Source organism: Oncorhynchus tshawytscha, linkage group LG14 (genome assembly GCF_018296145.1).
Source record: "Oncorhynchus tshawytscha isolate Ot180627B linkage group LG14, Otsh_v2.0, whole genome shotgun sequence".
Taxonomy (NCBI): domain Eukaryota; kingdom Metazoa; phylum Chordata; class Actinopteri; order Salmoniformes; family Salmonidae; genus Oncorhynchus; species Oncorhynchus tshawytscha.
In genome coordinates, this window is record NC_056442.1 from 23,098,882 (window position 1) to 23,122,480 (window position 23,599).

General features: G+C 42.2%; 1 protein-coding gene across 2 annotated transcripts in view; it reads left to right on the forward strand.

The window, feature by feature from the left end:
* The first annotated feature begins 363 nt into the window (after positions 1-363).
* The window catches only part of gipr (gastric inhibitory polypeptide receptor), a 32,815-nt gene continuing 9,579 nt past the window's right edge, over positions 364-23,599 (forward strand). The window contains exons 1-4 of one of the 2 annotated variants that reach the window (XM_024444579.2): positions 364-557; positions 20,299-20,469; positions 20,956-21,052; positions 21,313-21,420. In XM_024444579.2, the coding sequence (XP_024300347.1) occupies positions 20,416-20,469; positions 20,956-21,052; positions 21,313-21,420 (259 nt within the window). In that variant the 5' untranslated portion in view covers positions 364-557; positions 20,299-20,415. Of the gene's footprint in view, positions 558-2,688; positions 2,821-20,298; positions 20,470-20,955; positions 21,053-21,312; positions 21,421-23,599 lie in introns of those variants that run through there. The other variant, XM_024444580.2, reaches the window with a different exon arrangement.

Sequence of the window (23,599 nt, forward strand, 5' to 3'; positions counted from 1 at the left end):
AGTTCAACTGTCGTATCCCATCAGAAGCTAACCTAAATGCATGTTTTTCCAATGTTTGTAAAGAAAGTATATGTAAACTAACACTGTATAGCCTCAAAACATGGTTAGAACTATCATTTTGATACCATGGATGGTCAGTCCTTGCATCCATAACTCGGTCTATGAATTTGAGTGTGGTTACATTTCTCCAGCCAAATCCCTTAACCTTTTGCCAAAACAGTGAATTGTGAAAATGCTTTGTTATGGTTTCAATTGCGTGAGCGACATCATTTTCCAATTGTATAGTGTTTTTCGTGCATTTCTGAGCGCCCAGCGCAGTCGACAGAGAGTGGGCGAGCCGTGTGCTAATTTGTTTCAATTCCTTGCAGAGTGGTTTCACAAGCTTCACAAGTATTTCAGCGCTACGGGTGGAGGCGACTCTGTCTCACAAACCTTATTGATTCCTCTACATACCTGTAATTTTGAAATACGTTCTGTATTTGCCGTTTAAAGGCCATTTCACATGCGCACGGGATCTAGAAAAGAAACCTCCACTGAAAAAAATGATTCCCAGAACGGTAAGATAATGCTTTCATTATGAATTTCAGTGATAGTGTTTATTAATGGTCTAAATTACATTGGCTGGCAACTTTGTAGTCTGCATTGATAGATGCACTTTTGCGCATAAAGGATATAAAATAGATACATTTTTCATGGTTTAGCTCAGTGTGAGGCACATGAGCCACTTGCTGATAATTGTACATCATTTGCCCAATTATGTGTAACATGATTGTCGTTCAGCGACTTCAGGCGTCCAGGATTATGTAATGCTATTTAACATGATCAGAAAGCAGACTTTCGCCTGGAGAAATGTATATTCGGCCTAAATAAAACAATGAATTGATCATTATCACAGTAACAATTGATTAGAAATAGTAGGCTATATTATTAGTATTATTATTTGTTGTAGTAGTAGCTGTAGTGGTAGTAGTAAGCCGAGTGATATTTATATGATTATTTTCCTATTATGTAGACTTTATATTTATATGTTATACTTTATATTTTATGCTGCTGCATGCTATTGGTTTTCCTATTAGGCCCTTTCGTTTCCCTTTCCATTAGGCCTATATTTATCTGATATGGTATGGTTACATGTTTGTTTAATTTTCAAACTGACAAGTTTGCAAACGCCAGTAGGCCTGTTGTCACATCAATATTATGATAAGTGCTAGAAAGTTACTACGTTGGAAATAACAAGTCATGGTTGTCCGTGCAGACTGCGGGTATATGCTTCACGTCTGTGCCTTGCGCACAACTAGCGACTAGGATTTAGCTCTTGACAGCTGTAGTGCACCATGAGGGCGCGCTTCCAGAAACAAATGGAAAGGAAAGGGGGATACCTAGCCAATGGAAGGCGCGAATCTAATGTATTGATAGTTGGGCAAACAGTTGAAATCTTGTTGGTTTGAGGATTAACCTATTTGCTAGGATTAACCTATTTCTGTTTTAGACTGTACAACTATTTATGTGGCGTGGTAAACAATATTTTAATATGGGGGTCTTTCATCTTATAAAGAACGGAAACCTCCTTTTGCGAGAAAGCATATAAAACAATTATTGCTCTTTTGTTGAGGTTTGAGGTGAGTTCATGGGTTATTGAACACAGGACCTCATAAAAAAAAAGAGTTCATTACAGATGTTTTATGTGATGTGTTCGAAACTGGTTGGTCAAGTTCTCATAGCAAGTAGCTGCAAGTAGTCCTATCTACAGGTGAATTATTCTTCAAGAGGCAATGGTGAATTCCTGACAAAAGACAACTGGACACTGACTTGCATCATTTTGATTAGATTAGTTGTTATAAGGCAGCTCCAAAATGCAGGTGTTTCAGCCTAGCTCAGTGCTTTCTGTGGTGGTGCGGCAGCCATCTGAAAATACGGAGCGTAGGGGTTGGTAATGTTTTCTAGTTGTGCCGTGTTTGGCTCAGTGTTCTGTCACTCATAGGGACACTATCACCGCAAAATCTACACGGAGAGCAAAAAAGAATCAGGCCCCTTGGGAGCTGCCATAGAGTTGAATTAGAAGTGCCCATCCAAGAAGGCTCAAGGTCATTGGCCACAGATAAAATGTCAACTCACGTTATATCTACAGTAATTTTGATTGGACTCACTTTCAAAATCTTAGCTAGCAAGCTAGCAGTCATCGTCATGAATCAAGTCGACAATCTACTGGCAAATTCTTTTCAACCCGTGAAATTATTGATAAAACGTATCGGTGCTCATCGGCCTTTGGACATAAACATTGCACAACGAGTTGGAAATCGCAAATTTCACAATGGAAGGAGGGAATCAGGAATCAGTGGCTAACTGCAAGCATTGCAAAGCAATCACTAGCTTGCTATTCAGTGGAGTGGATGTGTGGTTCAAGTCTTGGTTTAAGGGTCTTTTTTTACAAGCTTGGAAGGATAAACATTCAACATTGGCCATGCTGTCAATCCAGCATGAATTCTGTCATTTTCAAAACAACTGGAAACTCAGAACTGGGAAATCTCAGACCTCAGTGAGTTCAAGACAACTGGGAACTCTGGGGAAAAAAAGTGCTCCGACTGGAAAAATACATTTTGAAAGGTCATCCAACTCAGAATTCCAAATCGAGAACCCTAGAGCTCCGACCTGAAGGTCACTAACATCATGATTTGACCTTGTTTTTTTTTCAACTTCCCACTTGTCTTGAAAGCACCATAAATCCAGAGAATGCCAGACTTTGACAAAGTTTGATGGCAAAATGTGCCCACAAAGGAATGCAGCACCAGCTTCCTGTTCAAGTGAGCACAGCACAACAAGGTGAGTCCAAACATGTCTTGTATGCTGCTGCATAAATTATGTAATATGCCAGGGATGTGTGTATACCATAGCTAAGAAAGTAATACTAAGTGTAGCGTGTGTAGTAAGCTGTTAGTAGCCATTTCACCCTTATACTTTAGCCTACTGTCCTGACTTGGTGGTGCACATGTAGCCTATAGCCTGTTATAGAGAAATGTCATCATTGAATATTGTACGCTTGCTTATATGCCCCCTTTATTTATCCTACGGTTCTGTCTTGGTGGACAAGGAGAATACTGTAAGAATGGCCCATGTTCTAAATTTTGTCGCTGTACATTTAAAAAATGCTGAACAAACAGTTATATTGACTACGTCCGTCCTAGCTCGCTCATTAATGTCTTTATCGAAATTCCCTCTAATCTGTTCTAATCTGCTTATCCCATAGTTTGTGACCGACCACCTTGATCCGGTCTTACGTAGCAATATTTTAAATTGTTTTTTTTAATTTTTACAATGGATGAAAGCAGAGACACAGAGCTACAAAATGGTATATCATACACTGCATTTGAGGAACAATAATTCTGCTTTGAAAATTGATAGACTTTTAACCTCACTTTTGAGAAAATGGCCTCTGAATGTTTTGGTGCCTACTGGAGAGCTCTTCTTTGTCTACACCCATTCAGCATCATTCACACCCTCTTAACCTTTAGTCCCATCCAACTCTTTAAGGGTTGATCCGAGCATTCTGTCCTAACAACAAAAGTCAAACACCCAAGCTAACTGGCTAACATTGGCTAGCTTGCTAGCTACTTCCAGACACAAATGAGAAAACGGCTCACTGACCATTTTACTCCCCCTAGCAGCTGGTTAGGCTGTGTTTATGTTATCCAGAGCGTTGGTGACTGCAACTGTGCTGCTGTCAACAATTAAAACATTTTTGTCAATGTTTACTGACATGACACGGGCCATATTCAACGGATGTCAGGCGTTCATAGATTCATCAGTTATTCTGCGCTCTGGCACACTCAGACGAGATTTCTCTGAAATCGGAGTAGATAGCCAGAGTAAATTTACCAGCTAGTGTCTATCAACAGTTGTCGCAGTGACATTCTATTGAAATGGTTACTTGCATAGTGGAGTCTTTTGTTAAGAAGTGTAGCTAGCTAGCTAGCTAGGTAAACAATGAACCATAATCCCAACTCATGACGTTACTACCCTGCATGAATCTGCAGTTGGCTAACCAACCAGGTTCAATGTTAGCAAGCTAAAAATTAGGCTATATCTAGCAAAGAAAATGACTCTGAGATACAAATAAAAAGATCATACACGTAACGTTAGCTAGCGAGCCAGACAGCCAGCTAACCTAGCTAGCTAACAGTACACTTTAACTTGAAATGAAAACGACTTTCTGTCAAAATTAGAAATGAGTAATATCTGAAAATGTAGCTCTGCTGTGAAGTAGTCACCCGTGACATACGCCTAGTTTCCTGAGACAAGTCACATTTGTTTTAAGCAAGTCAGCCATATCAGCTATGGTTTTTTAAATGGAAGTACATGTTGCTGAATGAACTGTCATGCTGCCAGACAAGGCTCCGCTGATAGCCAGTTGTAACAGTGGTAAGGTTTTTGAACTGCTGTTGAAACAGCATTATGTAGGCCCTAACAGTTTGTGGGCATCGTTTGTCACTGTTATAGTCCAATGAATGTATTATTCAGTGTTGTGTTGTGTAGTGGCTTTGCTGGCATGCATCTAAAAAAAATGTACGTTTTCCCCACGAAGATTTACATGCTAAAATCACAACTGATGATCACTATGATTTATGTTTAGAGATGTTAGTTCGGAGTAAAGTGTCTGTACAGTACTGAGTGCTGATAGGCACTCAGAGATTTGGCTGAATGATAATACTGATGGACTGTCACATGTGTTTCCCTTTGCCCTCTGCTCTCCACCCTCCTGTTAGTGGTAGGCTTATGCAAACAAAAACCTTGGCTCCCATTGTCACGCTGTACAAAATGACGAACAGTACTGTTCATCTTTTCTTTTTTTTAGACCAGCGCTGTTTCCTAAACATCATCCCCAAACACAACCACCTCACTACCGTTGCCTTCTACTGGTAAAGCATGCAAGCAAGATGAAAGTTATTTTTGAACATGTGAGAAGAAAGCACTGGGTAACAGTTCAGCGTGGCTTATTGCTTCTTCTTTTGTAGCAGGTGCTGTCAGAAAGTTACATGCAGTGCATATACACATATTTGTACATCCAGATGTATTCCTATTCACAGAGATTCACTACAGGCTACACAGACACACATCAGCTTAGCAACTCACGCACACATATACTGACTCTCTCTCTCTGTCTCTCTGTCTCCCTGAGAGACGTGATCACGGAGGCCAGCTGTAGTAACGGTCCCATTACGTAAAATGAGAGCTCTTTCTGCCGGGCGTGTCAGCGTTAATTGGGCTGGCACCTAATGCCTCTGTGTGCTCCTCTGTTAGAGACAGACAGTTGTGCCGTGTGTCTGTCAATGCACTGGCCCACGCACCTGACACCACTCAGAATGACAGGGTTGTGACATCAGGCACTCCAGGGATGTGGTGCTAATGGGTTCAGTAATCACTGTTTAGAGCAAAGGAATTTTATACCAGCAGGGGCGTCTGGTTGCTGGGAAGGGCCACAGCTCCTACACTTTTACAAGGAGTCCAGGAGTACATTGCTGTAATGCATTGGTTGGCTTGGTAAACATCCGTGGCTTGCAATTTGTTTAAAGAGAATCCGCCGCAATACGTGCAGACGGACACAGAATGGATGTCGTGAGCAAGTAAAACGTGTGTGGGCATTGTCCTATGGCACCTGAATGAAATAGATTACTGCCCTATTGACCTATTTGTGCTGACAGTGAGCCAAAGGCCCAATATGTCTGATTTCATTTTGATGGATTGTATTAAAATATGTGCACGTACAATCTAGGAAGATTGGTCGATGCTTGATCAAGGTGTTCTACTTTTGAAGATTGTAAAATGTATCCGTCCTTGAATATTATCAATGATCTTCCAAACATGTTTTTTTTTTAGGATTTGTTTGGGATTTTCCGTAACGGATAGTGTTTATGTACCGATATCAAGACGGGGAATTTCCTTTGTACCCGTTTGCCATCTTGAAAATATAAGTAAACAACACAAACATCTTGTAGGTTGTTAATTGATTACTTTCCTAATTTCAATTACACATGCAGTATAACTTTCCATTCAGTCATACCCATGATCCGATCAAGCACTCAGATTTTTAAAAAAAATCGAATTTGGTCAAAGAGGTCAGCATGAATGGGCAGAAGTCTATGGAGTCCCTAAGTTGTAAAGAAAGTTGATCATGGCAGGATAAAGGCCAGTAACACCAATTTTCAGTCAGACAAGCATACATAAAGCATCTATGACCTTCTTATGAGACACCACCCTGCATAGACAACAAAAAAACAACCCGACAGCAGACAACAACAAAAAACAAAAAAGTTGCTTTAAACATCCCATCCTGTCATTCACTATGGGACGTTCGCGTCTCGATTTGAAGGAAATACCTTAACTGGTATGCTATTGTTGCATGTCTTTCTGTTGGCACTTCTACAGTACATGGGAACCCCACAAACAGTTCTCCCCTCATTTCCTTCACCCTCTAACTTAGGTAGACTTCTAAATTGCCTGAGGGGTTTCATTTGTTTCTAATCCTCCTCTATGGGGATGTGCCAAGGCATAGCTCCGCTGCAGCTGGACTGAAGATAGACAGCGCATAGAGCTTTTCTTACCTGCTTTGTGTAGAGAGGGAATCTATCAGGTATCAGTGCAAATATGATATCCGAATCGCTTGACCATTTTAAGGACGCTATTGAGATGTGAATCAACTTGCATAGGTCCAGAAGTCCAACCTTGGGTTGATTCTTATAAACTACAGAGTTCTCATGAATTTACTGGGTCTTTTACAACAGTTCATTTTCTTGTCGCATCAATTGTTCATGTTAGATTCTTCTTTGATATGAGTCTTTGGTCTTGACAGAGTAGGTGAAGTCCTATTTGTTCTGTTTACAGTAAGTAGGCTATTGCATTTAGAAGGAAACATTTCTTCTCATGTTTACTCAGTCCTCCATATTTCACCTTTGAACTTACTGACCTATGATTTTGACAGCCGAAGTTACTTCCAGGGAATGTCTGCTTAATGATTGATTAACTGTCTTGCCAAGTCATGGCTGTCATGTCATGTGTTGAATTACTAATTAAAAGGACTAAGGAGCCGCTTATGAGGAAATGGGAAAAATGTGCCTATCATCAAGCATTCAAGACAGAGAAAAATAAACTGGGGGATTTAATGACGCCTCCTCTTTTATTTGGCAATTTTGTTGCCTCATGATTTATCAGGGAAAGACCGTAACGTAACCTATCTGTTATGAGATGTCAGACATGGCTATTGTTTGTTTTAGCATTATTGTGTGTGTGCGTGTGTGTGTGTATTTGTGTGTGCATGCGTGCATAACATTAATACATTTAATTTGTATAGCGCTTTTAATTACAGAGTTATCTTAAGCTCTACTGAGGATATTTTTTTACAATGATATAATAAAACAACATTTAGAATCAAGGCAAGTTAAATAGCGATAGTGGGCTAGGTGCTAAATACATTTTGGATTGGGACAAGGACTATCAAAAATACATAGGCACGGGAGCAGAAGGCTCGGTCCCCCATAGTTCGAAGATGTGTCTTGGGGACTTGAAGCCTTAGGGAGTGGCTGGAGTGGAGAGTGCGAGGTGGCTCACTGATTGAGATGAGGTCGTTGATTTAGGTGGGGCTCAACCCATCAAGGCTTTAAATACAAGCATGAGGATTTTATAGTTGATCCTGTAGTTGACCGGTAGCCAGTGGAGTTGGGCCAGGATTGGGGTGATGTGGTCTGACTAGGGCTGTTTCGGTGACCATATTACCACCACACCGGTGGTCACGAGTCATGAATACAGTCAAATTCCACGTTTACCGTTTAGTCACTGTAATTAGGCTTCTCCAAGCTCTGATGGTCATGGCGGTCATTAGTAGCCGACCAAACGTTTTAATTACCTGGTACTCAGTACTCTATTGTCCCTCTAATCACTCTGACATCAATGCAAATTGAACATCTAATCAAACACTTCATGAGAGCCCATGAGTTCATGTTGCTCAACATTTCTATAGGCCATGCAATTGCAGGAGAAAACAGAGTGATGGGCTCTATTAAAAAGAAGAGGCTCCCATCAGCTTTCTATAGGCTAGGCCTACGATATTTATTTCTCAACTTTCCTAATATTGAGCATATTGCTTCTCTTTAAAACAGGAGTATAGCCTACCTAGCTGGTATGAAAATTAACCGAGCCTTGTCACACATACATTATTTAGTATATGTAAAGACAAGATTAAATCAGAATAGTTTGATGGGGAAAAATATTAGCCTACCACTGGTGAATGATATATTATCACTTGATGCCCAGCATAAGGCAAGAAACAATGTCTTTTTTTTGCGACTTTTTCGAATCATAGTCACACACCTCATGTAGCCTAGCGCAGACCATAGGCCTATAGGCTTTGATAAGGTTTGAACCACAGCTAAAGTGGTCAAATAACTTCTTAAAATTAAGCACATTAATCTGCTTTACAAGGGATGTAGAGCCTAACTGGCATACATAAGCCGCGCGTGTGTTTCAAGTTTGGGAAAGATAATTGTCACCACGAAAATGCACGTTTAGCCTCCCGAGTGGTGCAGCAGTCTAAGGCACTGCATCACAGTGCTTGAGGCATCACTACAGACCCGGGTTTGATCCCAGGCTGTGTTACAGCCGGCCGAAACCGGGAGACTCATGAGGTGGTGCACAATTGGCCCAGCGTCGTCCAGGTTAGGGAAGGGGTTTTCCTTGTCCCATGGCACTCTAGTGACTCCTTGTGGCGGGCCGGGTTCCTGCAAGCTGACCTCGATCACCAGCTGGACGGTGTAGCCTCCACACATTGGTGCGGCTGGCTTCCGGATTAAGCGAACAGTGCGGCCGTGTTTTTTTCGGGGGATGCATGGCTCTCGACCTTTGCCTCTCCTGAGTCCGTAGGGGAGCTTCAGCGATGGGCCAAGGCTGTAACTACCAATTGGATATCACGAAAAAGGGGTACAAGTTTTTTTTAAATAATGCAACTTGTGGCGAATTCCTGCATGGAGCCTTCACCGTGCGCTGCCACTTTAAGAGCGCATCAGCAGTCAGAAAGGAGGACATAAAGATGGCTCTTCCGGCTCTCTGGGAGGTAGCTCTCGGTTGGCGCGGCAGTTTGATTGGGGTGTGCAATGCTGCAGAAGTCTTCTCTATTTTCAGCGTGCTGAGTTTGTGAAGTGTTTTAACTCGATCATCGGTATTGCCTCTCTAGATCGGGGTTGTTATCTTTTGGGAACGCACCAGTTACTGATGGGATGGATTAGTAGCAACATTGTTATGAAACTTTGACATACAAACAAACAAACCATCAGACGGACAGACAGTGCAACTACAAGCCTGAATTCAACAGCTAAGACCACGCTCTCTCTCTAGCTTCCCTCTATCATTCCAGTGCTTTACACTGCAGCTTCTATTTTTTTCAATGTGCTTCACTTTGATGTTCAGTGTCGCTGGACTATTATTGCCAGAAGTATTTGGGTTTACATTGTAGTTAAAAGGGAGGTTGCTTGCAAGTTTATGGTTTATTGCTATTTGAACTGTATTGATGTGGGGTGATACTATTGACATGAGGCCAAGAAGATTTTGGACATTTTAAGGCCTTTGTTTTGTCTATGAACACCCCCATTCATACACCCCCATTCATACCCTCTGCACTCCTCCACTGGGAGGTAATACAGATTATTGCAAATCCTCTAATGTTGATGACTGGGTTCTTTCTTGTAAAATTGTTTCTATGAAGTTGCCGTTAAATTGCTCTGCCATTCTTATTGTATGAGGTATTATTGGTTGGGTTACCCCTGTGCTGTGATGTGGCTATCTGGTAAAAAGGCTATACTCTAGGCAGTCTCTTCTGCTGATGTGTGTGGGTCTGGTAGTGGTACTCTCTCTATCCTACTCTTTTCCTTTCGGCAGGGTTAATACCTACCCCTCTCTAACAATACCGCTACATCCTTTATAATAAAAGCATTACATGCATAATCGCATTTGCGGTCACTTTTGATAATGGTGTTTTCCCACTAATGGAAGATTCGCGCTTATAGCCTACTGCCATGTGCACATTGCTGCCCTTATAATGTGAAGAAATAGCCTAATACTTTATCAACATTGAAAGCTAAATGTGTTGATCTGTTGTGACAGCCACATTGCGTAAAACATTTTTTTAATGGTAGTGCTTGTATTAATTTGGGATCTATCGCATCCCACAACTCTCCCAGACTATGTTTGGAATATTTATTTTTCACACAGAATAGAATAGGTCAACTTTTATACGTCTGGGGATAGTAGATTGACATAGGCTAGTGCTTTTCCTGTTCGTTAGGCCTATTCATCTTGTTGGCTGACGAAGAGTAAATGTGGACAGTTCTTCCAATATCTTCAATACGCACCTTGGAATTGGTTGAAGAAATGCCTAGTTGCGTCCCCAATGTATCTGTCTTTACTTGTAGCCTGGGAGAAAGAACTGATCACGTGATGGAGAGCCATTTGAGTGACAGGTGCTTCGTAACCGTGCAGCACTCAGGGAGAAGGGCACAACGCAGCTTTCCGGGCCAAGGGCACAACAGCCACACAAAGGGGATGCTGCTGTGAAATTCGAGGGATTATCAAGTGATTGTCAAATTGCGAATGAGAGACTGATGAAGTGTGTACAGCCCGCTCAAGAACCAAAGCAGAGATCATGCCTTTCAAGAGCCTATTTTCAAGTCATCGTTAGAGTCGCATCATGCAGCGTTACAAAGTATTACAAATCAAAACATATAATCCAACGTTTTTAGAACAACTGAAGTTACATTAATAACTCTAAATTAAGCATATAGGAGTACCCATTTCTTTGTTAACCACTCAACAAAGACTAGCCGCATGTGCGCACTTCCCTCAAATCGTTTGGAGAAAATATCCTTTCTATTTTATTCAGCTTTGTTCAATTGTATTTTTCAAACTTTAAAATAAATAATGCTAAGGAATTCTAAGCAAATCTTGCCAGCTAAATTAACTAGTGTAGCCCACAGCCATATGGCATAGCCAGATCAGGGTATGCTATTTTGTTCTTCGGAAATTGACTATTTAAACCTGTCTAAAATGAATCATGGTTTATTGTGAAGGTGTAGGTTATATTATATGGATTTATTAGACTTTTTAAAATGTAGATGTTCCAAAGGTTTGCATCAGTGGCTTGTAGGCCAGGAGATGCTAAATGTGTTTGTCAATTAATGCAGAGAAGGATAGAGAAGGATCAAACTTGACTCCTAAGCTGGAAGATGACAGAGGACAAGTGGATGGCCTGGCCGCTGATTGTAGGGCAGATGTTTCCAGCACTGGTGACCTGCTTGGGTTTCCCAATAAGCATAGCCTCAGTCTTGCTACTGTTCAACTGGAGGAAGTTCTGACTTATCCCCAGTGGAGGCTGCTGAGGGCTGGACGGCTCATAATAATGTCTGGAACGGGGCAAATGAAATGGCATCAAACACACAGTAACCATGGTAACCACCTGTTTAATGTATTTGATTCCACTCATTCATTTCCAGCAGTTACCACAAGCCCGTCCTCCCCTATTAAGGTGCCACTAACATCCTGTGACCCATACCCATGTGTGCGTGTGCTTTTGTATGTGTGCCCACATCGCTGCCTATGCACGTGTGCATCTACACTATGTGCGTGAGTGCTTAGAAGCCTACTGTTTGGGTGTGCACAGGACATACGTGAGATATAAGGAGAGTTGCATCTTTAGCCATCTTTGTATACATTCTCTTGGAATGTTATCAGCCCTGGTGAACTTTGTGTGGAGACGAGTTTTATGAAAGCAGACAGAGAGGAATCTGTATGTCACAGTCCAGTTCTTTTTTTAGCCTACAAGCTCTGATGTCTTGCCATCCTGTGTAGTCAAAATTGTAATTTAATCACACAGTGCTCTTTGGCATTGGGTTGTTATGATTTATCAGGAGAATCATGTAAAGTAGCCTCAATCTATTATGTATGCACAGACACAATAATGATCTCATAATTAGGGCCAGGAGTTTTGAGGCACGATGCTTTTACTGGTAATTCCAGCATTGTCCACTAGTGTTGCTGGTTGTGCGTGTACAGCATGTTCGGTAGGGGGGATTGTCTAAGCCAGGGGAGGCATAGCTCTACAAACCTTAATCCCACACAACCGATTATTTGTCAGGGAATACTATTTGTAGATCAGTGATTCTACTTCTCAATTTGCTCAAGCTGATCCTATCCAACAGACTCAGAAGTTGTATCTAAAAAAATAGATCAATTTAAAAATATATATATTATTGTTCTTTATTTAACTACACAAGTCAGTTAAGAACAAGTTCTTATTTACAATGACAGCCTGGGAACAGTGGGTTAATGACCTTGTTCAGGGGCAGAAGAACAGATTTTTACATTGTCAGCTCATGGATTCCATCTTGCAAACTTTCAGTTATTAGTCCAGTGCTCTAACCACTAGGCTACCTGCCACCCACAGTTAAAGAGGAGAGTCAATGAAACCAACCATGGAAGTCCATTGGAGCGAATTCAGGGGGGTAGCACCGACCGGGACTCGAACCGATGTCCAGTAACTGTCAAGCCAACACCTTAACCATTACATAACATTTCCTAGGATTTCCTTCTAGCAGCAACACCAGTGGACAATGCTGGAAATACCAATAATAGCACAATGCCTCAAAAGTGCCCCCAAACTTTTTTTAATGGATGTCAGACACTGTATTTTATCATTATTGTGTGCATGTGTGGGTGTGTGCTTACGTGGGTATGCTGGCTTGCGTGCCTGTGCATGTCTTTGCCCATTTCTGTGTACTTTGCCATATAGTATACCGGTATGTGTGCGTATACATGTGGAAATTACAGCTCTCTCTCTGGAGTGGTTACTATGTGGATCCCCCCATTCCTCCCTCGACCTCCTCCACACAACAACATGATTTAAGAGGGATGTCACACAAGGAGAAGGGCCAACGGGTCCACAGCTTCCTGTAACTTTCCTCTGCTCATCAGAGCTCTGATCTGCCTCAGAGACACAACAACAGCAGGAATTCAGCAACAATTCCTCTCCTCTTCCCTTGTTAGCTATAGTGCTGAATCTGACCCCAGCTTCTGAGTTTGAATGTCTGGATTTTAAAAGGCATTCATTATTCTCATCTCTGTAGCTTACGCCATCCATGCACCACACATTTCATTTTTGAAATGTGCTGCCTGTGTGCTACAGTGCTAATGCATGGAGAACGTTTATTTTCTCCCCGCTGACAGTGTCTACAGCAGTGGCGACCCCGATTACATCATTCGGGGGGTTGAGCCCCATCTGTTCAGCTAAAATTATATATACAGTACCAGTCAAAAAGTTTGGACACACCTACTCATTCCAGGGTTTTTCTTTATTTAGAATAATAGTGAAGACATCACAACTATGAAATAACACACATGGAATCATGTAGTAACCAAAAAAGTGTTAAACAAATCCAAATATATTTTCGATTTTTGATTCTTCAAAGTAGCCACCCTTTGCCTTGATGACAGCGTTGCAAACTCTTGGTTATTCTCTCAACCAGCTTCTCGAGGAATGCTTTTACAAACGTCTTGAAGGATTTCCCACGTATGTTAAGCACTTGTTTGCTGCTTTTCCTTTACTTGTTTGCTGCTTTTCCATATCATCTCATTTCGGATGTGGTCGTGTGATTGTGGAGGACAGGTCATCTGATGCAGCACTCCATCATCCTCCTTGGTCAAATAGCCCTTACACAACCTGGATGTATGTTTTGGGTCATTGTCCTGTTGAATAACAAGGGATAGTCCCACTAAGAGCAAACCAGATGGGATGGCGTGGTGTATAGCTGCAGAATGCTGTGGCAGCCAATCTGGTTAAGTGTGTCTTGAATTCTAAATAAATCACAGACAGCGTCACCAGTAAAGCACCCCCACACCATCACACCTTCTCCATGCTTCATGGTGGGAACCACACATGCGGAGATCATCCGTTCACCTACTCTGCGTCTCACAAAGACACGCTGGTTGGAACCAAAAATCTCAAATTTGGACTCATCAGACCAAAGGACAGATTTCCACCAGTCTAATGTCCATTGCTTGTGTTTCTTGGTCCTAGCAAGTCTCTTCTTCTTATTGGTGTCCTTTAATAGGGATTTCTTTGCAGCAATTCGACCATGAAGGCCTAATTCACGCAGTTTTCCCTGAACAGTTGATGTTGAGATGTGTCTGTTATTTTAACTCTTGAAAGCATTTATTTGGACTGCATTTTCTGAGGCTGGTAACTCTAATGAACTTATCTTCTGCAGCAGAGGTAACTCTGGGTCTTCATTTCCTGTGTCGGTCCGCATGAGAGCCAGTTTCATCATAGCGCTTCATGATTTTTGCGACTGTACTTGAAGAAAGTTCTTGAAATTTTCCGCATTGACTGACCTAGAGGTGGTATATAGAAGATAGCCCCTATCTTGTCACAACACAACTGATTGGCTCAAACACATTAAGAAGGAAAGAAATTCCACCAATTAACTTTTAACAAGGCACACATGTTAATTGAAATGCATTCCAGGTGACCACCTCATGAAGCTGTATGCGAGAATACCAAGAGTGTGCAAAGCTGTCATCAAGGCAAAGGGTGGCTACTTTGAATAATCTCAAATATAAAATATATTTTGATTTCTTTAACGCTTTTTTTGGTTACTATATGATTCCATATGTGTTATTTCAAAGTTGTGATGTCTTCAATATTATTCTACAATGTAGAAAATAGTAAAAAATAAATAAAAACCCTTGAATGATTAGGTGTCCAAACTTTTGACTGGTACTGTATATGTCATGCCTGCTCCCGCTCCCCCTCTCTGGCGCTCATTGTGCACACCTGTCACCATCATTTCGCGCATCAACGCTTCATTGGACTCACCTGGACTCCTTCACGTTTTTGATTGCCTCCCCTATATCTGTCTATTCCTCAGTTTCATACCTGTGTCAGCATTAATGTTGTTTTGTTTCCCCTGTTCTGTTTCATGTACGTTGTTTATTAAATGTTCACTCCCTGTACATGCTTCTCGTCTCCCAGTGTCTGTCCTCACAGTATATATATATATATATATATATTTGTTTTTTTGTGGCTGTTTTGCAAACTGATGTCACATATCAGTTTGCAAACAATGTAAAAAAAATAAAATAATAATAATCATAGAGTTAATAAAGCCGCATACAAACATGTTCTCTTTTATGCTTTCTTGAGTAAGGCAGCTCCATAATGCAGGTGTTTAAGCCCAGCTCAGTGCTTTCTGTGGTGGTGGTGCAGCCAGCAGAACATACAGAGCATAGGGGTTGGTAATGTTCTCGAGTTGGACCGCCTCTTATCCACTCATTGTTCCCTTATTCCATGGCTTGAACAGCTCAACAGTCAGTAGAAACCACATTTGTTATGCAAGTCAGCCATACCAGCTATATTTTTAAAAAAGGCAGTAAATGAGACTGAATGAACTGTTTTGTTGCCAGACAAGGCTCAGCTGATAGCCAGGTGTAGCGGTGGTAAGGATTCACTCCATGGTGCTGAAAAGAAAGCTCTGCTGTTAGGGCAGCATTATGTAGGTCCTAACAGTTTGTCAGCACCGTTTGTCACAGTTACAATGCAACGAATGCTTTGCTGGCATGCATCTAAAAATAAAAAAAGTTTGCCCCACCAAGATTTACATACTAACTTTGCCGCTAGTCTACAGCACTATAAAGTGAGCAGTGGGCAGCTGACTTGCCCCAGCTTGCCGTATAGACGGCGTCTATCTGTCTAAAACTGGCCGGGTCAGGTCGCACCCGTCCATTGCCCTAATTATGCACACAAACTCAAATCCCCAGTTCTAATCTTTCCCCTGTTTGAAGCTGCCGCACTTCCAGGCCTTAGTGTTATTACCTTAGTCACAGATGATGAGTTGGAGGGGTCACCGAGGGCCACTGGACTGACCTGAAATAGCCCGGGTGTTAAGGAGATCCAGTAGCCTAGCTCTGATCCTCTTACACTCTCTGCCGAAACAGTTTCCCGCTTGACCAGGGTGGAGAGGGTCACACATCATCCACCCTGTTTTAAAAGCATGTCTGCCCTTGATGACAGAAAAACTGTGACAGCACTGGTCAGAGACAGTCCCTCTACTGCAAGTTACATGCAACCAGAACCCCTGGCTCATGTGCTTCCTATAACTGTTTGTGATCGGTGAGAGATGCCAGCTTCCACACAAGATTAACTGTGTTGTAGAAGCTTGGGAAATAGGAAAAACACAACCTGAAAAACTGGGGCGCAGTTTAGATAACACAACTGACGAGATATCCTTAAACCTTGTGTTTGGTTGGTGAATTACTTGCAGTTCTCTCTTGTTTTCATTCTCAAAAGACTGTGACTCTACTCTATATCACCAGTTTGGCATTGATACATGAAGTCATTGACATGGTAAGTAGACCTGAAATACAATAAATAAATAACCGTCTAGATCTGTGCACTATAGACACTATATCAGCCAACTCCAAGCTGTCATTGGTGAACATTACCCCACTTCTTGACAGTCCCATTTTACATCTTTCTTCAACATCTTCTTCATCTGCTTATATTTTTGTCTATTTGATTCCAGACGAAGTGCCATTCTGTCCCGAAGCGATATTCTGTTTTTCATAGTCATTGTCATTTGGGCTTAAAATGCAGTGTCGTCGAAGCCTTTTATCATTACAGGGTGACAGAGGTTTGCCAAAGACACATGAATAGAATCCGATTTCTCCTTCAAAGCGCATCGTCAGTTAAAACCTGAGCCAATGTTTTGAAGGAAGCCTAGACGGAGGACATTTCTCACATCATTTCATCTGGTGGATTGAAGCGTGCATGTGTTCCTTCACTGGGCCAAGCTTGTCACTGCCGACACAGTACAGGGATGGATTAAACCTACTTAACCTACACACAAATGTCAAAACATTGCTACCTTTATCACCCCTCATGAAAGGAGGCATGATGGACATACCATTGATTATATACAATACTCTAGATTATATCACTTTTTGAAAATCACGTGGTACCTTGATGAAGAGTGCCTGTACTGTAGCTTGGTTTTGAAAAGTAATTTCTTTCTTGACATAAGTCATCCGTGCTATGTTGCCTTTCTCCCTATTCCTCACGTCTCACAAACTTTGGCCAAACCTGTTATGTTAGCCCAGGTTGTCTCATGATAAAGCCTCTTACCCCGTCTACATTCTGGCGTCAGATAGGTTCGAGTTTGAGTGGTTTCCTGCCAGGTATGACTGGCAATGAGGCAGGTTATCATCATCCTCACTCCCATCTCATGCCAAGAGCGCTCTTTGTATAGATACAGTCTATGTGCATACCGTAGCTGTACATTCCACTGAGACCCTACAGAGAATACCTCTTTTTCGGATCTGTAATTGTTTGCCTGAAACCCCAGCAGCTTTAACGGTAGGATCACCCGGATGTTTTGTGAGACGAATTCCAAGAATGAGAATTCAACCCTGAATATTCTGGCAGAACGTAAAACTCTCGTATTGTTTGTTTTCTTCACAGTGGTGCACTGGAATTGCCCGAGGCCCAGGACCACGCTAACGAGGCTGGTTTTCATTAGGATTCATTACTGTGCAAATATGACCCACCACATAATGAGCAGGTTCTCACCCAGCGGATGTGCAAATCATTTCCTCATATTGTCTGTTGGATAACATGGAACTTTCTTTTCTGTTTTGCACGGCCATAGTACGTGTAAGGGCTGTAATTAGGGTTCAGTAGCTTGACTGACATGTTGACTTAAACGAAGATGTGTTTATCAGGATGAGATGACATGGTAATAATGGCCTTTCGGTTTTTGGTTTTAGTCCAAACCCTTCACGGGTCAAGAAAACCCTCACAGTTCGTCTGCTTGTTTAAGAGTTACTGAATAAATTAAACCAGAGGCATCTCCAGCTTTGAACCTTAATAGTTCTTTTCAGAGCGTTCTTCTGAAGTGGAGTTGACGCTTTTCGGGGTGTTTTGAAATGGCTGCTCATAGTTTGCGAAGGAATAAAGTACCGACGGTGTACTTTGGATCACAATCTGTGTTTTGAGTAGCTACTCTTGATCTTGTGTGTATGCTACAGTGTTTGTCTGCAGACTTACTGGATTTTCTTTTGTACCGAGGAAAAAAATAGAGACACCTGCTGGGAATTGGCCCCTGAAAAGAAAAACAAGCTAGACGAAGGCAGGATACTGTGCAACTCCCCCTCAACTCTTTTATGCCCTAAAACTCAAACATGTCATGTTCGATGAATGTACACAGTTGGGGTTATTTTTGTAGATGTAGAACGTTTTTCAAATCACGAGAGATGTAATACAGCACAAGAAAAATAGAATTCAGAGGAAAAATAAGTCTTGTCAATGTGACTGATGTGATGCGTACAATTTCCCAATTCCTTGTGCAGGAAGAATTCTCGGTCTGAAAAAGGATCCTCTGTGTGCATGAAGCATGAACTCTTTGTAAACAAAAGCACAAACTCTTTGTATAAAATGTTTGATCCCCAACAATGAGGTTAGTACAGTACAGTATGTACATTGAGGGAGTTGCTGTGTAGACCAATGTGTTCCAGCTCTTTAAGTAACATAGCAGGCACAATGGGAACAATATTTTATGTTCAGTGTTTGTATTCTTTTATTTTTTTAAATGAATGTTTCCCCACTTTCGTGGTTTCCAATTGGTAGTTACAGTCTTGCCTATTCGCTGCAACTCCTGTATGTACTCGGGAGAGGTGAAGGTCGAGAGCCGTGCGTCCTCCAAAAAACGCAACCCAGCCAAGCCGCACTGCTTCTTGACACAATGCCCGCTTAACCAGCCGCCGGAAGGAAACACAGTGTCGGAGGAAACGCTGTACACGTGGCGACCGTGTCAGCGTGCATTACACCCGGCCCGCCACAGGACTCGCTAGTGTGCGATGGGACAAGAACATCCCTACAGGCCAAACCCTCCCCTTACCCGGAAGACACTGGGCCAATTGTCCACCGCCCCATGGGTCTCCCGTGGATCTCCCGGGCCGGCTGCAACAGAGCCTGGACTCGAACCAGGATCTCTAGTTGCTGTGATGCAGTGCCTTAGACCTCAGCACCACTCGGGAGGCCGTGTTTGTATTTTTTAAGATAATTCACACAGTTTTCCACACTGTTTAGCACACCCCACAAAAAAAACATTTAATAATTGACCACAACCCGGTCATACATGACTGAACAAAACACTTTGTCTCTAGATACAGGCATGCAGCTTCTTCAGAGCTATATGTACAGTTAGGCCAACTTTTAGAATTTTTAATATTGTTCTAATTCTAGACATTCAGTTACATAGCATTATACCATGGCATTGTTGGATACTCATTTCTGATTGGCTTGAAGGGCATACTAGATGTGCATTATTTCCCCAAAACAGTGTATTTGCACGGTAGAATTCAAAGGCTATAGTTCATTCTTACCAGTTTGAGCTGCTTTTGAAAGCAGAAGAAGAATTGAAAACGTTATTGGCATTGTTGAATTCAATGTTCTTAATAGCAAGCTAGGACTGATGGTTTGGTTAGCTAAACTAGCAAGTGTGTTTGTTTGGTTACCAAGGCAGTAGCCCCTCGTTGATGATCTGTTTCTTGTTTCAATTTTCCCCATGTAATATTAATGGGGAGCTAACATGGCTGCCATAATTATGTTGTTGTGACATGTAAATGCATCATAATGCAGAAACCTCAATGTCCTAACTCTCTAAATAGAGTATATGGCTCTGAGCTTCTTTATGTAGATGTTTCCAAGAATGACTGGCCCCTCCATCAGATTGTTAGATAGCACTCTGGTTAGATTTCATTGAGATGTCTTTGGGAGACTTGGGTGTGGACATGCTCAAATTAGCCTACACTACAGTAGCAACAAAAATGGGTGTCTTGTTGTCACAGTGTCCTTGGGAAATAGTGAGCCGAAACCGCACATGCTCTAATCAGCTACATGGCCTCCTTGGCCTTCATGGATTCATGAATGATTACATGTTGATTGGGCTCATTAACATTTGAACTAAGTGGCTACATCACTTGACAAAATTATAAATTCTCATCTGCCACAATTATTGGGCCGGCATCATTGATCCCGTGCCATTACGTTTTGACTTCCTTTCCACAAATCAAATGCCAAATCCTATTCCCATTGTGGATCCACAAGCTTGTTTTAGCGTACTACATGATAAGAATTGTAACCCAAACCCATATTGTGTGATTGCTCTGTACTGTACACAGTAGGTCTAACTGATTGTGTGTGTTGTTTTGCAGGGTGTGGGCTATGGGGTGGAGGTCTGAGGCAATGCCTGGTTCTGGCCCCCCTGGGTCAAAAACACCCAGCAGCCCTGAGATGATGAGTGGCCCTCCGCCCTGGCACTCCTCTAAGTGATGAAGACCCCTGCCATCCTCCTCCTCATCCTGTCTGTCCTGTGCAGAACTGTGGTAGGCACATTTAACTTTGTTTCTGCTCATTACGGCAGTAGTGATTGTACTTATAACATTACTTTGCACCTTCAATCCCATCCGTAGAAGTGTGTCGTGTCATTAGACGCTTCCGTGGTTAGTTTGTTGGATTGTCCTCAGGAGCCGTTATGAAATGTAAGTCATGTGAAGATGATTCACCGTTCTGAATCACTGCAGATAATAATGGTCTGTGTGCTTTATAGAACACAATCAGAGTGCTGGGAAGCTGATCTTAACAGTAGTGTCCGTGTGATGTGCTTTGCATCCTCAATCAATGCAGCTGGTTTAGTGAATGTATATGTCAGCTTTTATGGAGAACTTAAGTTACAACACTACACTAAGCCAAGGCATTAGTGCTTTATAGCCAGTCAGGTTTTTAAACCCAGTGAGGTATTGTAGGGCTTACCCAGAAGAACCCACTGGGGTTGACCTCTGACCCTCAATCTTGTGATTTATGACCGGCAGCTTGTGTCAACGAAGACGGTGAAGCACACGGTGGAGGAATGGAACAGATACAGGAACGAGTGCCTGCTGAGAATGAGCACGGACCCCACACCCCCAGGTAAGACTCAAAAACTGACGCCTGTCCTAATCAGACAAACCCCGTTACGGGTTTATAAATCGGATAGAATAACATCTAAAACGTTATCGTCTAGAGTAGACCGTAGAAATATGCAGTTGGCTTCACAATTATAATGGCTTCATCACCCCTTAACTAATCAGTCTCTATCCTGTTTAGCTTCAGACGAAAAATGAAGGATTCAGGGTCTGCTGTCTGTCTTCTTACTTACGGCTTACTTATATCTTCTCTTCTGCCCCCAGGCTTGTTCTGCGGCCGTATGTTTGACATGTACGCCTGCTGGCCGGAGGGTGTCCCCAACACCACAGTTAAAGTGCCCTGCCCGTGGTACCTCCCCTGGTACAACCAAGGTACTGGTGTGGCATTGGTTAGTGCTTTATGGTTCGGTAGGATAAATGAGATTTTGTTTCATCCGACTTCCAGCTAAGAGGTTAATGCTAACACTGTTTCTGTCTAAAGCCGTACAGAATCAGGCCCCCAGTGTCTGGTCTGAAGCGTGAAATCATAAGCTCTGCTGGTCGGCTGCTGTGTAGCAACCTAGGGGCCATAGGGGCCATATTTATAACCCTGCCCATTTCTGAAATAATATTGATTTTGATCAACTTGGCGCATGACATACTGTACACAGTATTACAAGCATACGCATGTTTCCCATTATAAATCAGCCTTGTCTTAAAACTGTGGACGCTTGACTGAGCATTAAAACTTTGCCTGGAAAACGCTTCATTCCCCTTTTATGATGACAATAATGCCATTTATTTGCAGGATTATTTGGAACTATTGTCATTAGACCACGTCGTGCAATAGACTAATTGTTGTTCAAAAGTTAATCAATAGATGATTGGGTTTTTGGATTTCCTGCCTTGGTATAGACTCTAAGATGAAATAGGCAATGATGTCGCGCTCCTATCGACACAGCAATACTGTAACCTACTCATACTGTCAAATATTTGACATAAGCTACCGGTCTATTTACTGTGTTGGCAGAATGTTTTAATCTTTAGCAGTAATTTATGCTGTGTCTGGAACAGGACTGTGACTGTTTCTGAACGAGAAAAAAAAAAGGCAAATTGTCGGGGGACCTGTCAGCGGAAACATTTGAATTCAACAATGTTTTATGATGGACTGCCCACACACTCAGAAACATTGTAGGGCTACAACAACAACAAACGACAGTGCTCACAGTTCTATTTCTTGTGTGTTTTTGTTATATTTGGCTTTTTATTTAGTTATTAGAGCACTACTGATTTTCATTACTGCATTGTTTTGAAAGAGCAAGCAAGAAAGGCATTTAGCTGTACGAGTCGTGGTTTCCCGCTTCAGTGTCTTTAGATATTTTGTTGTCAGATGTTATTATGGAATACTGAAGTATAATTACAAGCATTTACATAAGTGTCAAAGGCTTTTATTGACAATGACATGAAGTTGATGCAAAGAGTCAATATTTGCAGTGTTGACACTTCTTTTTCAAGACCTCTGCAATCCGCCCTGGCATGCTGTCAATTAACTTCTGGGCCACATCCTGACTGATGGCAGCCCATTCTTACATATTCAATGCTTGGAGTTTGTCAGAATTTGTGGGTTTTTGTTTGTCCACCCGCCTCTTGAGGATTGACCACAAGTTCTCAATTGGATTAAGGTCGGGGGAGTTTCCTGGCCATGGGCCCAAAATATCAATGCTTTGTTCCCTGAGCCACTTAGTTATAACTTTTGCCTTATGGCAAGGTGCTCCATCATGCAGGAAAAGGCATTGTTCATCACCAAACTGTTCCTGGATGGTTGGGAGAAGTTGCTCTCGGAGGATGTATTGGTACCATTCTTTATTCATGGCTGTGTTCTTAGGCAAAATTGTGAGTGAGCCCACTCCCTTGGCTGACAAGCAACCCCACACATGAATGGTCTTAGGATGCTTTACTGTTGGCATGACACAGGACTGATGGTAGCGCTCACCTTGTCTTCTCCGGACAAGCTTTTTTCCAGATGCTCCAAACAATCGGAAAGGGGATTCATCAAAGAAAATGACTTTACCCCAGTCCTCAGCAGTCCAATCCCTGTACCTTTTGTAGAATATCAGTCTGTCCTTGATGTTTTTCCTGGAGAGAAATGGCTTCTTTGCTGCCCTTCTTGACACCAGGCCATTCTCAAAGTCTTCGCCTCACTGTGCGTGCAGATGCACTCACACCTGCCTGCTGCCATTCCTGAGCAAGCTCTGTACTGGTGGTGCCCCGATCCCGCAGTTGAATCAACTTTAGGAGACGGTCCTGGCGCTTGCTGGACTGTCTTGGGCGCCCTGAAGCCTTCTTCACAACAATTGAACCGCTCTCCTTGAAGTTCTTGATGATCCAATAAATGGTTGATTTAGGTGCAATCTTACTGGCAGCAATATCCTTGCCTGTGAAGCCCTTTTTGTGCAAAGCAATGATGACGGTACGTGTTTCCTTGCAGGTAACCATGCTTGACCCAAGAAGAACAATGATTCCAAGCACCATCCTCCTTTTGAAGCTTTCAGTCTGTTATTTGAACTCAATC